Raw genomic sequence first — 17,178 nt, 5'->3', positions numbered from 1 at the left:
AGGCTGCTTGGAAGCCTATAACCAGAGGCTGTTCTGTACAGTGTCCCACAATGCATTTCAAAACCTGTCTTCCTAGGGAACCATGAAATCTTTATAGGAAGGGGCTGGGTCACAGACATCACTGGGACCCCAATACCTTGTAGTCACCTGGAGAAAAATTGCTGCTCAGTAAATGTTGAAAAAACAAAAGAGAGAGAGGGAGCTCTTTGTTATTAGTCTATTATCCATTGTTAAAATGTTTTAAAACACTCAGCCAGAGTTAGGACCTCTCCAAAAGGAATTGATGAAAATGTGTCTTACAGCTTAAGAATCTAATTAAAGGTGGCTTAGGTCATGCAGTGTATAACTAAACCTTCCATTTATGCAGTTAGGTAATATTTAAAAAGGAAAAGATTGGATGAGGGAGCAACTCAGTATCTTTTCATGGACAAGAGACCCATATGATCATCTTCAGGATGCTATTTGTCTGTGCTTTGTATAAAGTAGAAGGAAGAAAACAGGCTTAAACTACAACCAAAGGAGTGTAGGATAGAGGCAAGCAGGAATTTTCTAATAGAAAAGCTCCATAATGTGTAGAATTCTCAAGGGAAGTTGTGCAATTGCTTTCTCTAGAAATGCTTTTCAACATTTTAGACACAAAACCATTTAGAGGTGGGGTGAACAGGTTGGCTGCCACACAAACCTTCCCGCCAGGCGGGCCTCTGAGTCCTAGCAAAAGGGTCAAGTCACCCTTGGGTGCCTGAGAGCCCTCAGCTGCTGGCTTGCAGGCAAGCATCTGTTGCTTTGAAGGAGTGATTTAGTGATATCAAATAGCTGGGTGATTAATCAAGAAAACAAGCGAGCATTTGACATCAGAGAGAAAAAATAGAGCCAAGGAGATGCTTTGGGGAAAACAGGCACCCAGGCTTAGACTCCCAAACCAATGGTGCTTACAGGGATATTTACAAATCATAACCCATTGCAAGAGAAAGAGCAATATGCTGTACAGCTAAATTAATATTTAACTTGCTCAAGAAAAGTCAATCCCCTGGGTTATTAGGAAAATTAATAAAAGCCCTAAACTGATGCTGTTCTTACATGAGCCATCGGCATGTTCTAAAAGCCATCAATGTTGTCTTCCTCATACCCTTCTGATGTGCCTCATCCCCACCCATTCCAACCCTCTCCTCTAACCCCTCTTTCTTCCTCCTTTTCTTCTTGCCACAGAACCTTTCCTTCAAACAAAACCTGATATAGATGTCTAGTAAAAAGAGCTGCCAGAATGGAGGGGACTTCAGAAGCCCCATTTCCTGACCACTCCCATACTACCCCCCCCCTCCCCCCCCCCCCCCGCAATGTCCCCTGAGATGGCCTCAGAGCACAACTTTAAATTCTTAGACCAAGAACAGTGACTCCCAAGCCTAATTGTAGAGCAGAATCAATGGGGGGTGGGGTGGGGGCATACAATCACATTTGGGGACCTACCTCATCCCCAGTGACGTAAAATCCCTAGGGTGAAGCCTGGGGATCAGAAGATGTTAAACTGGTGATTCTTGCATACTTTTCCTACAGGGATTGAAAGATCTTGGTGGGATTGTCCTCGAATCTCTGTACTTTGGTCTCCCCTGTCCTCCCAGGAGTGATGTTGTGTGGCTGATTAACGTCTGTTTCTAGCCAAGCCTGGAAGAGCCACTGAGAACCCATGCAGAGATGAAGCATGAGACTATGGGTGGGAGGAACCAGCTGAGGGACACCAAGGCTTCCTGGGAGAGGAAGCTTTGGGTAGAAGTAGAGGGCAGGAAATTCAATTCATTTCAGTTCAGTTTTTGCATGTAAATGCCTAGTGCAGTGCATTTCAGGAATTTGGATGCCACCTAAAGTGGTTGGTCTTTCTTGAACAGGCAGTAAGGAGCTACTGGCTTTCTTTCTGTATGCAGAAGGTGCTCAAAAAACAGTCATTCTCTTCATGATTAACTACCAACAATTGCTCTTTTGCTGTTAACTTGCTTTATTCTCTAGTCCCTCTCACTAGCAGACATACTATGCCTCTTTAAGTTCCCTCTGAGCAGAGCCCATGTCCCCTCAGCCTAGAGCAGGGCCTGCCTGGCTCCTCATAAGTTCTGAATATATACTTGTTGAGTAAGTGCGTGAGTGCATGGCCCGCTGGGTGCAAGGAAACGAGAGCCTGGGTATGGATGTAGATGTAAGGATGGTGAGGGGATCGAGTTGGCTGAGCAGAGCTGCCCCAGAGGGAGGCTGGCATGGCAGAGTCGGGGCTGAGAAGGCAGCGTGTGGAAGCTATGCCAGAGTGGCTGGTCTTTCTTCAGGCAGACAATGAGGAGCCACGAGCTTTGTGTGCTGGGAAGAGATAAGATCAAGCTTGGCTTGAGAAAGATTAGTCTGGCAGAAGTGCAGGAGGATTAGAAAGGGGAGGAGATGGAGACTGGGTGACCATTCTGAGACTCTCCAGTTGTCCAGGGGGAAGGCAACGTGGGCTGAAACTGGGACAGGCTCATGGCCTTGAGACAAGGGCATGGGGAGGAGGATGTGGCAGAAGGAACTTTGCCCAACATGCCCCTCAAAAAAACACACAAAACTGTGGTATAGTGAAAGAGAGGAGTCTGAGACTCATCCATCCATCTAACATCCATCTATGAGGGGAGTGCTGGAGGCAGAAGAGCAGGTGGAGCTGCCAAATAATTGTTTATGGGCCTGGGGAGCAGAAGTTCCAAGGACAAAGCTCGAGGGAAACCCCTTTTGAGACTTGGAGAGGGAATAGAGGGGACACTAAGAAGTAAAATGACAGGGAGGAGGAGAACCAGACCTGTGGAAACTGAGGCAAGAGCCCAGGGGAACTGATGTCAGAAGGTGCTGAGGGTCCAGGATGATAACTGGTAGTAACTGGAAGTAAAGTGGGTCATTCTAGAGTGATGGCCCCAGAGATGTCAGGACATAGTTGCTGGTGTGTGGTAGGGAGGAGGGCAGCTGGAATGGTGTGGAGAATGATAATAGAGTGGAGGCCATGCCCTAGCCGGTTTGGCTCAATGGATAGAGCGTTAGCCTGCAGACTGAAGGATCCCAGGTTCAATTCCAGCCAAGGGCACATGTCCTGGTTGTGGGCTTGATCCCCAGTGGGGGGATGTGCAGGAGGCAGCCGACCAGTGATTCTCTTTCATCATTGATGTTTCTATCTCTCCCTCCCTCTCCCTTCCTCTCTAAAATTAATAAAATATATTTAAAAAAATAAAAAAGAGAGTGGAGGCCAATAGTATCTTCCCTTCAGGCTCTGAGGCAGGGAGGAAGGAAGGGAGGGGGAGAAGGAGGCAGCCAGAGTCACATTAAGGGAAGCAAAGCAGTGTCAGAATGGGGAGTCTGGATGCGACTGAGTGGGGTGTGGTCCCAGCAAACAAGACACTACACAGGCAGGGCAGGGTGGGAAGCAGATTTAGCAAAACTCAAAAAGGAGGGTGGGGAGTCTGGGCGGGGTCATCGCATCTGCACACTGTTAGCTCATTAACAACTCCAGGAAAGGCTTGGTGGGAAGACAGCCGACTCCTCTATAAGACCAGACCATTATCAGGTCTGGGGAGGGGGGGTGTGAGGTCGGGTCTCCATCATAGCATTCCACCCTCAAGGTGGGTCCTAGGTCTAGAACAGTGTTTCCCAAACTTTTGACATATGTGTACCCTTCTATAATTTTCGTAACGCTGAGTACCCCTCGTACTCATGAGAACGTAGAATTAGGCGCAGCTAAGCACGGTGCAGTGCATATCCCCACCAAACTCCGGTGCAACCCATACCCCCACCAAACTCTTCCCGTACCCCTGGGGGTACGCGTCCCACTCTTTGGGAAACACTGGTCTAGAACATTGGCTGTCTCCAGAGAAGAAAGCAAAATTGAGGGAGCTGAGAGCTTTACTCTCACCTCCAATGCCCTATCTGTTGCTGCCTATGTGCACCCTCCCATCCCATGTTCAAGGTCTCACCCACAGTAATGGTGCCTTCCTCTCTGGCCTCCCTAGGCATAACCCTCTGCTGGCCCTATTTATTGCATTCTCCACTTTTTGTAGCCTGTGTGGCTACTGGTCTCTCCCACCAAATCGGGCTTCTGGGGTCGGGGCCCTCTGTGGAAGCTCACAGAATGCTTTCAGGAGTCAAATTTAAGGCAGCTAGAGACTTCCGGAGGAGGAGAGCAGCATTCGGACGGGAAGCGTTTCCAGTTGCTGCACACACTGGAGCAGCAGTGTCTGAACCTAGACTCTCTGAACCTTGGCTATTCGTTCAACAACTATATTTCATCACCTCCTGCGGGCCAGACACTGTTCGAGGCATTGGGGATTCTGCAATGAACAGAACACACCAATCTCAAGGATGAAGACCCATTCTAATGGGAAAGGGGAGGGGAGGGTTTGCTATGAACATAATTGATTAGTAAAAGCCACAGTTAGAAAGAGAAGTCTATGGAAAGGGGGGCCAGGGTATGCCACTGGGTTGCACTAAATAGGGTAGTCAGGGAAAATGAAACAAGATAAATTTGATTATTTAAAGCTCACCCAGAACTGGTGGGCTATAAAGGGTAATGCAGGCTCCTGGTCAGGGGCTTGGGGAGCTGGGGCCGGCCGGTGCGGTTCCCCGAGAGGACCACGAGGGGGAGCCCGGACCCCTCCTAGCGCCTTCCCAGGCCTCTCTAGCGAGCAAAAGTTTTTCTTAAAACTAACAATGCCAGCGTAAGGAGGTGCTCGCGCCTGATTGGACGGGAGATTTTTGCAGGTTTGATTCCTTGATTGGACAGGAGGTGTTAGGGGTGGGGAGAGAGCTGATGGTGGTGGTGGGGGGGATCCCGCTCCCTCCCGCGTCAGTCTGGCCGGCTCCGTCCTCACGTAGGCTCCGCTGCTAGCTCGCAATGTGACAGCAGGACGCGCACGCACCCTCGCGCTCTCCCCAGCTCGCACTCCTTCGCCCTCTCTCTCTTTCACACACACACACACACACACACACACACACGCGCACGCACACACCCACCTCTCCCATAAACACACACACACATGCACACCCACACCCACGCGCGCCCGCACCGCCCCACGCGCGCACACTCCCGCCCACGCCCGCGCCCACGCCGCGCTCCGGTCCGCCTGGTCCCGGCGAGAGCGCGAAAGGACACGGAGAAGCCCCCGGCGGGGAGCGCAGCGGCGCCCCGGGACGCGGCGCCCCCGTCCCCGCGCGGCCGCTTCGGCTCGGGCTCGGGCTCGGCCTGGGGGCCGCGGGCCGGCGATGGCCCCGGACTGCCTGCTGCTGCTGCTCCTCCTGGCGTCCGCGGCGGCCGCGATGGAAGGTAACGTCCCCTCCGCCGAGGAGCAAGTTGGCTGCCGGCGGCTGCATCCCAGGGCTTCCCCGGCCGCTCCGGGTCGCTCGCATGCATCCCGCTGCCGGAAGGCAGGCTGCGCCGGGGAGCCTCGGCCGCGGCGGCCCAGAGCGGAGCCGGGGCGGCGCGTCCCCGGGCGGCTTTCGGAGGAGTCCCTTCGCCTCCGCGCCCGGCGCTCCCGGGCAGCCGCGCACCGTCTCCCGCAGCCTCGGCTCGGAGGGCGCGGAGGAGCCGCTGCATTGCGGTGCGGGCTCCTTCGTTCCGGGCAGAGCGGGGCGTTGGAGAAGAAGGGGCGCCTCGCCTGGGACCGCGGCCCCTGGAGCGCGGGGTGGGTCCGCTCCCTTCCCATCCCGGGCGCGGATGCGCTCAGGCGGCCGCGAGCCACCTCTCCGTCTGCTCCCCTCGGCGCCCGCGGGCTCCCGGACTCCGGGCTCGGCGGGCTAGCGCAGCTGCCCCAACCATGAAAGAAGTGGCCCTGTACCCTCGGGGACAGCCTGGTGGTCCGGGAGCCTGCCCGGCTTTTTCTTTCTGGTACCATTCTGGAGAGGTGGGCACCTTTGTCGCCTCTCGACCCCGGCACTGGGGTAGGGTGGGGGTGTATGTGGGGGGGTGCCGGGTCCTCCGAAACTCGCCCAGCGTCCCCTCCGCCCAGGGAAGGGGGACTCAGCGGCTGGGAGCCGAGGGGCAGCGACACTTTCCCCGCCTGCAGCCCCGGCCGCGGAGGAGAGCGCGCTCCGCGGCGGTACCTCTCAGGGCGCTGCCGGAGCCCCCGCGCGCGTCTGCGAATCCCCGTGGGAAATCCCGGCCCGCTCCCGCCCCCGCCTCGCCGCCCTCCCTCCCCTTCCTCTCGGCGGGGAGGCAGCGGTAGCTCCTTCCAGGGAACCCAGCTCGGCCTTTGCGCGGAGTTGAGTGGCCAGGTTTGTGGGCGAGGCGGCGTGGAAGCCCAGCTCCAGCCGCGCTTCCCAGGGGCGGATGCGGGCTGGAACTCCAGAGGACTCGGTGCCCAGGCACCCCAAGTGAGCCTCCTCCCAAGTTGGGAAGCTCCTTCTGATACCGGTTGCCCAGGAGAACCCTTCAGATGCCCAGAGTGGTTCGGCGCCCCTGGCCCTTCCAGAAAGCACTTGCCCTTCTCGAAGCAGAACTGGGCATTCAGGGTCCCCAGAGGGGCCGGGATCCCTTTGCCTTCCTGTGAAGACCCCACACCCCTCCCGCCTTCGTGTGGCGGCGGCATGGCATGGGGTGCTGCGATGCATGCCCAGGAAGCTCTCGCTTGCTTTTTGTCTGCCCTCCGCCTACCAGAGCTCTTCCTGGCTGTTCTGTGCGGAGGGGACCGCTCTTTGGACAGAGCGGGGACTGGAGCAGGGTGCTTGGGTGTGACTCTGGGGCCAGTGCGGGAGCAGTTGAGACAGGGCAAGCAAGGCGATGCACACTTCCCAGAGGGTCCCACAGCTCTGGGTCAGCGCGCATTTGCAAGGGGCACAGCTCTGGGGCCATGCGACCTGCCTGCCCCTCCGCTCCTTTGAGAGATCCATAGGTGCCAGCTTGGGGAGCTTGGACTTGGCATTGATTCTCCATCAGCGCAGGAGGGCACATGCCTGGGAACGAAATTGTTTGGAGAGCGAACGTGTGGGAGCACACCAGGCGTCTGGCAGTGTTGTGTAGTTTCCTCCTTAGACCCCTCCTGGTGGGTAGCCCGATCTCCCTGTCTGCCGTGGCTCTGCTCTGGGTGAGGGAGGGTGCCATGGTGCCTGCCTAGCTCTGCGTGCAGCCCCTGCCACCCAGGGCATCTGGAGCAGCCCACGCGGCCGCATGGGGCTGTGGCCCTCCTCTTGGAACAAACAGCCCAGAAACTTTGCAGGAAGGAGCCTCTCCAGGCTGAACATCTCCCCAGCAAGGGTTAAAAGAAAAACACCACATTCAGCAGAATATTAAAGCAGCCCCATGGTCCCTGCCCAGCGCGCGGGGATAGTACACACCATTCACTCCTTCCTCTCCTCAAATGAACACAGGCAGGTTCATTTCCTACTCTCCTCACACAGAGCCACCTTCCCGCCCGCCGGGCCGGCTGGGCTGGGGCCAGCGTCATTCGTTTGTGATGAGTGAGGAATAATTACCAGAAAAGTGAATCAATGAGCTGCTCACACAGACAGCAGATCCCACCCAAACTCTGCTGTGGGCGGGGGGAAGGGGTCCTCTCCTTGCTGGTCAGACATATATAGGACTGTCTGTGTTTTCTTTCCCCTGGGGGTCTTGGGTGGAATTCTCGTGGGGCCTTGTCACCCAGGGCAAGCAGTTCAAAGACTAGCCAGATCCTTAGCCCAGGCTAGGGCAGGGACAAAGGGACAGGGCAGCCGTGGGACCAGGTGGAGAGAGGTGGCCAGAGGCAGGCAGGCCCTATGAGATCCCCCACCCCCACCTGGGTGGAAGGAAAGAAGGCAGGGGCTAGTGTCCCTGGGGGGTGGGAAACACACTGAAAGAGAGCACCCGTCTCTCCTCTTCCAGCCCCTTCCCCATTTCCAGTGAATGCTGTGGCTCTGTTCTGTTGGGAGAGAGAGAGAGAGAGATGGCACTGCAGGAAAAAGGCTCTCTGGGGGATTTTTAAGTCTCTTTTCAGCGGGGAGCAGGAAGGGTTGCGGAGGCAGGGATGCTGACATGCACTAACCAGCCACATAGCCAGGCCGCCATCCTCAGCCTCTGGACAAACAACTGCCTCCTTCAAGCCCTTGTCTTCTCACTCTGTGTCCCAGAGCCTGTTGAGATTGGGCTGCTGGGTATCTACCGAGGGAAGGCAACTGCCTGAATCCTCAGAGCCACCCTTCAGGAGCAGGGGTAGGAGACCTGGCTTCTCTCGAGCTGCTTCTGCAGCAGCAGGGACATGTTGGTCTGGCAGCAGACACTCCTTCCTCAGCGGGAGCTTCTCTGGACCATGCATGTTGCCCCTTCTGGAAGGCACCAGTCCGGAACCACTGACTACTAATGCTCACAGCCTTCTTCCAGCCCCACCCCCCTGTGCCCGTGACTGATCCTGCACCTGCAGGTGGCCTCCATGTGTGGACACTGGTTGCCCAGAATGCTCCCAGGAAATCTGCTCTTCGGTGCCTCTAGAGTGAAGTCCTGGGCTTGGCACCCTTGCATGGGCACACGTGCTTGGTTTGGTGGTAAATGTCTAGGGCTTGGCAGATGGTGAGTTCTCAGTAGGAACTGCTGACCCAGGAGTGTATACTCCGGAATTACTGTACCCGCTTTGTAGCATACCCCACCTTGAAATGCAAGGGCACTGAATTCCATTGTACACAGTTAAGTCTCCATTACATCGTGGTGAAAACAGCCGGTGTGTCTACCACAGGCCACCAGGTTAGACAGTGATTGGTTATTTCTGCATTTTTCCGTTAATATTTGTTTGCTGAGTGTGCGTCTATTTTGGGTGTTCATGAGCGTGCGTGCCTAAGCTGGCAAGTAGTAGCAGGCATCAAATGTTTTAAAAAATGTCTGGGAGAAGAAAGAAAATTTGAGAAAACCTTATCTGTTATCTGATTTTATTCCCTGGGCATTGTGAAAAGGTCGCTATTACTCAGGGACTTCCCTCCAGCCAGCGAGTGGAATGCTGGTGAGGTATGGCAGCCCAGCTCCACGAAATCGCTTGAGAAAAGGCTTGGCGATTTAAACAGTTGCAGAGGTCTGGACCCAGCAGCAGCCCAAACCTTCTGGGTTGGCAGAGCAGAGCTGCCAGCGGCTGGTGATGCCCAGGAGCAGAGAAAGGACCTGCCGGGTCACGTGGGATTCTGCCCCAGCCCCTTCTGCCTTTTGTTGACCTGTGCAGACTCAGACTCACATCTCAGAGTCCCTGCCTTGACCCCTCACAAAGATGGGTCCTAATTGCCAAGATGTGCTTTGGGAAAAGCTCATGAGGCAGAAACATGGGATGGCACCTTTTTACATTCTGTCCACCAAGAAATAATCCTATATAATAAAAGCCAAATATGCTAAGTGTCCAGTTGTCCGGTCAGCGGTTCAACCAATCAAAGCATAATATGCTAATGATATGCTAAGGCCGCTCAACTCCTTTTCTATGACTAACCACCAGGGGGTAGACAGTTGACTGGTCAACCAGTCGCTATGATGTGCACTGACCATCAGGGGGCAGTTGCTCCGACAGGTAGGTTAGCTTGCTGTTGGAGTACCAGGGGATATACCAGGGCACCATGACCTGCTCATTTACTGGAAACTACTGGTCCTATGGCTGGTTGACTGGATTTCATGAACGTGGGGCAGTGGAAGGAGTTGCAGGGTCGGGATTGGGATCTGACTATGAGAATTGGGGCTAATCCCTACGAGTTCTTAGTAACACTAAGGTTCAGGGGCATAGTATTTTTCTAGCATGGACAAAGGGTGGAGGCAATTTTGCTTACTACTGACTTGTGGGCTCTAACCCCAAAGTTCAGTAGAGTCTGATGCAGGTGCTTTCTGGAAACGCTGTGCAGGGGAAAGATTCTAAACGAGGCTGCACCCAGAAATCCCGGGCAGGTCTTGCCCTGCTTTGCATTTCCTGAGTTGGAATGGCCTGGGTGCCTGCCTTTTTAACAAAGGGCCCCAGTGATTCAGGGACAGGCAGCCTGGCACCAGTGTGGTGGTTTTTGTTTGTTTTAACTACTGATAATAGCTAACACTTAACACTAGGTGCTGTTCTAGGTGTTTCACAGAAATGAATTCACTTCCTCCTTATATCCCTTCAGGTAGGTATTATTACTATCCACACCCTTCTCCTGATTTTCAGATGAGATGACTGAGATACAGAGTAGGTGAGTGGTTTGGTAAGGTCACATAGCTAGTAAGTAGCCTGCATTAGAACCCAGGCAGTCAGGTTCTGGAGTCTATCTATGTTCTTAACCCCTCCTTCCCCCTATCCCCCCTTACTGTGCCACTTTTGTAGGCTTTGCCCAAAGAGAGAAAGGTTCAAACCAGCCTGAATCCATGGATAGGAAGAATTCTGATGCTAACGCGGCCACTGGCCATTGGTACTCCACTGACTACTGGGAAGTCCAAGTTTCCATGGTCTTGGAGAAGAGAGGAGATAAATGTTCAGATGATCCCAACACTGCAGCTCAAGCACCAGTTTCCTGCTCTCTTCCTTCCCCCTCGTCCCACCTCCCACCCTGTTGCCACCCTACACTCATGCAGATGCAGGGCTGGAGACCTGCACCACAGCATGGCTCCTGGGAGGGATCCAGTAGGACTGGGAGCATCCTGGCACTGGCCAGCTCTCCCAAGGAAGACATGATCTCAGACAGGTGTCCCCAAAGGAGCTGGGCCTGGTGCCCTATGCACTGTGGAGCGGAACACAGCACCCTTCCCGTCCTCACCTGCCTGTCTAAGCACATCCTTGCACCTGGCTTCTAGGAGTCGGCTTCCTTGGAAGAACTCTCTTTATGTTTCCCTCTTTTGCACTTGCCACTTAAGCAACCTGAATATTTCCACCAGATTTCCATGTCTCCAAGGGTGCCTGCCCTTCTGAGGAAATGACTATAGTATTGAAGTAATGCCTTGGGAGAGATTTCATATTAAAAACCAAATTTTTGCATGAGAAATTGCTCAGCCTTTTCCTGGGAGGGGATTCCATTTCAGTTGATAGTCGGGTCCCTCTGGTCAGTGTTGGGCTGTGTGCTTAGAGGGGTGCAATGAGTGGCCAGGTCAGGGCTACCTGCTGCACCCAAGACCTTGCTGGCTTTTGTTGGTCACTCCTCTGGGGTTGGAGAGATGGGAACACACTTTCCTCTGAGGCCAGAATGGTGGTTTGGTTTTTCTTGGCTAATGGTTAACTGCTTTCCATCTGACATAAGATATAGGAAGCAAGCAGGTGTACAAGGATGTGCCTGTCTTCTGACTGCTGACCAGAGAGGGCAGCAGGGGCTTGGGTGGGGGCACCCCCAGAGTACAAGCAGTGGGTGGTTGACAATTTTGATAGAGCAAAATCTGGAACATGCTGACCTCCTGGCTAATTGTGGGGGAGTCGTGGGGGCCTCCCACAGGCTGGTGGGGGCTCTGTAGGGACAGCTCAAGCCCCAGTTGTGGGACATCAGAGGTGATAACAGTGAGGTTGGCGGCAACAAGAAGGGCCTTAGCCTGGTGCCCTCCTGCTGGTCAGCAGCAGGCCCAGGACTGTGAAGGTGGGTGCAGGCTGCATTGGGGCCAGAGTCCCCACTGGTCCCAGGTAGAATGATCTGCCTCTAGGTGCAAGTGACCTGTAGGTTTGCCTCTAACTTGTGGAGAAAAAAAGCATCTTATCCACCTGTTCACTCAGGCCCCAGCCAACAGGGAGTGTTAATCGGCTCTGTGGGAAGATGCCTGGAGCAAAGATGGGGTGGGTGTTCACTCTAATGACCCTGCTGATGATTGGGGCTTCAGGATGGTCCATTTGCTAAAAAAATAATAAATAAAATAAAATAAAATAAAATAAAAAATAAGTAAAAAATAAAAATAAAAATAAAAATAAGGGGGAGGGGGGCGGGGAAGGTGATGCAGAAGGTGGCTCTGTTCCCCCTTCTGTCCCAGTAGAGGTGTCCCTTCAGGTCAGGCGAAACCCCAGACAACACTATTAACAGCTGCTTCCGGAGGCTGCTCTACCCCCTCTTGGAGGGCCCCAGAGTTTTCTGGAGCAGAACTGGGCCCCCGTGGAAACGGAGAGGAAATTTCCTGAGAATTACCAGGACTCATTTCTGCCCGCAGATTGCACCTGAGGCTCTGCGTCCCACCTCTCTCCCCTCCAGCTTCCTGGCAGCAAGTGACAAAATGACTGATTTGAATTTAACTTCCTTACCCTGCTTCTCCATCCCCCAGTGGAGGTGATAATGAGCAGAGAGATGGGCAGAGGCAGGTGGCCAGGAGGGGCGGGGGCAGGCCAGGGAGCTGGGCCATGGCTGGAGCCTGGCACCAGCTTCTGAGTTTCTGAGACTGATTCTGGGGCTGCTTAAGCTCCGGGGACAAGGGTCAGGCTTCTTCCCTCGGCGCTGAGATGTCAGGAACAGCACTGGAGACAAGTTTCAGGGAAAGGAAGAAACTTTCCAGAAATCCTATAGGCTGGCAGCATTAGAGCCAGGGCTAGACTAAGCTCCCATCTGCCCATTGAGTATTTACTATATGCTGGTCCCTTTACAGGTATATGTATTGATCCCCATCCCTTCATATCCAAGCACTTATTCCCCAATTTTACAGGTGAGGCATCTGAGGTTTTGAGCTGTTAACTTACAGACGCAAGATTCCAGCTGAGGTTTTGACAAATTGGATGATGCCCCAGCTCTCTGCCTCCCAGTTCAGCACTTTTTCTATTTAACATGGCTTATTCATGAAGTAAATCAGGGGGCACCTGTTAAGCACCAGCTGTTTACTCACCATTCTGCCAGGTGCTGTCAAAGGTCCCACACAGTCCTGCTCTGGTCTGCTCCTGAGGTCCCTGTGGCCAGGCTCTCCCAGGCTCTTTGGAACTCCCCCCACCTGCGCCCCCAGCTGGAAGAACCTCCTTTTTCCTTCTCGGTTTGCATTTTCCTGCATGGACATGGCCTTTGCCATGTACCTCCACCACTCAGAACCCCACTGAGGTCAATATTTGTTCTCTTTCTGCTGCATGTCCATCTGGCTCTTGTCTTTGATGAGCTGTGTTGCTTAGATGGTTGCAACTTGGCATCTGTGTCTGGATCTTGGTGGTGGTGGTGGTGGGGTGTAGGGAGTAGGGTTGCTCTGGGTCTCCTGGAGCTCCCTCCTCAGGTCCATGTTCCGGAGGAATGGCCAACTGCAGTGTTCACCTTTGGGGGAGTCTCTAGCTTCTGTCCAGTGGGCCCTGCCCTGCTTGGGGCCCTGTTGCTGCTACTGCTGCTTCTTCTTATTATTCTTGTTCTTATTCTTTTTTAATATAGTTTATTGATATTTTACAGAGAGGAAGAGAGAGGGATAGAGAGTTAGAAACATCGATCAGCGGCCTCCTGCACACCCCCTCCTGGGGATGTGCCCACAACCAAGGTACATGCCCTTGACCAGAATCGAACCTGGAACCTTTCAGTCCGCAGGCTGATGCTCTATCCACTGTTCCAAACCAGTTCTGGCCCCTGTTGCTTCTTGAGCTCTGCTTGCTTCTGCCCATCTGTCCAGATGCCGATGCCATAACATCAGAGGAGGACATTGGGGTTTAGTATCAGCTTTGAGTGTGGAAGGGCATGTGGGAGGAGGGGAAAAGAGAGAGAGACTCCTCAGCATCCTAGTCTTACTAGACACTGGTCAGTCCCCTTGAGGCTGTGCCTGTGGAAAGGGCTGAGCAGGAGGGCCAGGATAATTGCGGGCAGCTTCATTGACATGGTGGCGAAAAAATGCCTTATCTGGGAGAGGCAGCTGGGCCCTGCAGTTAATTGTTCTGTTGTTTTCCGCTTGCTATTTTTCCAGTGCATCAAGTTAGGACCTTTGCCCTTGGCTTTCTCATGGATGCTGAGTCTGGAGTTGGGTAGTGAACTTAGAGGCCAGCAGAGATAGGGGAGGAGCCTCAGCAGGAACTGATGGAAAAAGCGCCCATCCAAGGATGCTCCCGCCCCTTTGGCAATGCGTCCAAATGGTCTGAGTAATGGAGCACAGGCTGTAAGCTTTGGGCAAAGAAGCAGGTCTCAGGATAATCAGAAATCCACTGAGGTTTGGGCTGGTGCCCAGAGACCTGTGCTGAGAACACACCAGACCATACTTTGGGTGTCAGCCTATACCTTGGCGTTTTACCCAGTCACTACATGTGTGAATGTCTTCCAGCATCTTCAGGATGCAAGACCCCTTAGAACCTGGGTCTCCTTTCCTCCCCTGCTCCGTGCAGGCACAGGTACACACACCCACCACTCAGGTTCGCACACCCTGATCGTTTTTTCTTTTTCCGATTTCACTGCTGCCATGCACCTCTGGATCTGCACCTGTTTGTTCTTTCTGTTGACTTTTTCACTGACCTGATCTTGGCCAACAATAACATTTTCTTTAGAATCCACCATGGTGGTCATCTCCTTACTCCCAGTCCCGGGCTAGATTAGATGGCTCACTGGTCCCCACCACAGCTGCCTCTGCCTCCTTCCATGGGAGCCCATTGCACACTGGTCTATAGTTGTGTGTGACGTCACTGAGTACCCTACACCTCTGTGAGGTGCTAAAGGGTGAGCTCTGTCTCAGTTGTCATGGTATCCCCAGCATGTGGCACACAGTGGTGTCAATAAGTGTGTGTTGTATTAATGAATAAGAAGGAAGAAAAAATCAACAGAGTACCTTAAAAACCTGAAATCATGTCCCATATGATAATTTAAAACATGTCTATAGATTAAAAAAATTTTTTTTTGTCAGATGGGCAAAAATGTTGTTTTTTCTTTTTTTATTGACTTTATTGGGGACGACATTGGTTACTAAAATTATATAGTTTTCAGGTGTACAGTTATATAATACATCATCTGTATATTGTATTGTGTGTCAAATCTTCTTCCATCACCATTTGTCTGCAAATTATTTGATATTTTTACTTGATAGCCAAAGGCTTTGGGTTGACTATCTACCTCACTCTAATGAACAGAATGTGGCAGAAGTGATCCCCCATAACTTTGGAGCTGAGATCATAGAAGATGCTAGCTACAGCTTGTGCAAGGCTCTGTCTCTTTCCTGGGATGCTTGCCTTTGAGACCCAGCCACCATATTGTGAGGAAGCCCAAGTGACATGGAGAGGCCATGTGTACAAGTTCTAGCCAGAGCCCCACCTCCAATCACAGCCCACAGCCAGCATCAAATGTCAGACATCTGAGTGAGCGGGTCTTCAGTTGGTTGCAGCCCGTCCCTGCTGACTCTTAAGTGGGAGGAGACAGGCTTTCTTTCCTGAGCCCGTTCTAAATTGCAGATTCATAAGCAAAGTAAATGTTGTCTGTGTTTAAAACTATTAAGTTTTGGATTGGTCTGTTATTGATATCTAAAATACCCTAAAATGAGTAGCAGAAAAGTGGTTAGCGTCCTAGTGTGGAGAAGGACACAGACTTAAGAAAACAAATAATGCAGAATATAATTTCGGGAAGGTGCTATAAAGGGAGGGAAGAGGGTGATGTGACTGAGAATGATGGGTGCAGGCTTGGGCAACTTAAAATGGAGGAAGAAGGTGGGGAAGGCAAGGCCCCTCTGTGAATACTTGAAGAATGTTCTTACCATGCATCCTAGCTCTATTCTGCATGGGAGATAGATATTGGCTTGGTTATGAAATTCTTTCTGGCCAAGCTAAACCAAGATGGAATAGGCTGCCTTGAGGGATGATAGAGTCCCACCTTGGGGTGTCCAAGTGAGGGCTGAGCCACTCCCAGACGTGAGAGCCCAAAATCTACAAGAGGCAAATGGGATGTGGGAACAGAAAGATAGGACTGCAGCTTTGCTTAGAAGTCATCAGTTTCATTAATACACCTACAGAACACAGTTATTGAGCATCCACGTGAGAAACATTGTACTTGATACTGAAAACACGAAGGTAGGAAAGATACAGACTTTCCTTCAAGAAGCTTACCTCTTAACAGACTGGTGGGGGAGACAGAGCCATGCAAACTACAAGCTGTAACAGGACATATGATGGAGCCTGATAGATGTGGTGTAGCAGTTACTCATCAGCTGCTAGGAGAAACCAAGCGAGAGGGTCATACTTCCAATAGGAAGGATTTGAGGAAGGAATGTGTGTGTATGTGTGTGTGTGTGTATGTGAGTGTGTATAAGAGAGGGAGAAAGAGAGGCAGAGAAACAGGGACAGAGACACATGGTGAAACTCCATGGAGGGTGGGTAGAACTTTGTCAGATAGATATGGCAGTGGGCAGGAATGGGAAATGAGGGCTGATAGTATTCTATGCTCTGTGCCATGAAGGTGGACATCCAGAGCTCTCATCAAGGGCTTTACCTATTTTATTAGCCATCTCTTTGGTTGAAGAGACAGATGTTTACCTCAAACGGGAGGAAAACAAAGGGAAGGGGTAATTACTGGTATTTGTTATTACTGGATAATTTGGGAATAAAGCTATGATTGTATAATACCTGGGGACACCGTGGCTATCTCAGGACTCAGTCTCCCTTTTTTTATTCCTTAGTTCTGTGTCGGTGTCAGCTAAGGTGTTGGCAGAGAACAGATGGCACTCTCAAAGGGTTAATTAAGAGGAGTTTAATAAAGAGACTCTTCACAGAGGTATGAAGAGGGGTAAGGGAACCAATAAGGATGGGGATGCATACAGGGACTGGCAATATTGGGAAGCCATGACTCCCAAGGCTAGAAGGGGCAAGTGGAGAGAATGGTGCCATCCATCACCAGGCAAGAGCTGCAGCACAGGAGAGGGCTCTTTGACATGTGCTGTAGACACAGATAGAGAAATGCAGCTGCTGCCCAAACCATGCCTAAGTGGGGCGGGGCATTATATTCCCTAAACTCTTTCTCCACTTTCTCATCTCCTGCTAGCACCTCCCATGGGATGAACTCAACAATAAGGCAGAGTGCATGGAAGCCTGGTTCTTAGGGGTCAGTCTCTTGTGGCACAGAAGAGGGCAGAGGAAGGTAAGAGAGTGGATCTGGAGGGACCGTGGAGAGTAATCAGCACAGGGTCCTTGGTGTTGACTTCATCCTCGGGCAGGCTCTCTATGAGATGGTCATGTGGCAGCAGGCAGCCCAAACTCACATCCTCTTGAAACTTCAGCAGAAAGATAAATTCTCACTCCCAGTTGCTCTAGCATAAGCCCTGGAAGTTTCATCTCCTTTGTTCTCCTTGGCTTCTAAAGCCTCTCTTTGAACCAGTATGACAGAACACATTCATTGGTTAGGTTGGGG

General features: G+C 52.3%; 1 protein-coding gene across 1 annotated transcript in view; it reads left to right on the top strand.

The window, feature by feature from the left end:
- Nucleotides 1-4,843: 4,843 nt before the first annotated feature.
- EPHB1 (EPH receptor B1) overlaps nt 4,844-17,178 on the top strand; it is a 401,523-nt gene continuing 389,188 nt past the window's right edge. Inside the window, exon 1 of the mRNA XM_084902720.1 lies at nt 4,844-5,311. Within this exon, the coding sequence (XP_084758846.1) occupies nt 5,251-5,311 (61 nt within the window). The 5' untranslated portion in view covers nt 4,844-5,250. The remainder of the gene's footprint in view (nt 5,312-17,178) is intronic.

The sequence above is a fragment of the Pipistrellus hanaki genome, assembly GCF_964339955.1.
Source record: "Pipistrellus hanaki genome assembly, chromosome: 13".
Lineage (NCBI taxonomy): Eukaryota > Metazoa > Chordata > Mammalia > Chiroptera > Vespertilionidae > Pipistrellus > Pipistrellus hanaki.
The sequence above is the reverse complement of the archived record's forward strand: the minus strand, read 5'-3'. Positions and strand labels throughout refer to the sequence as shown.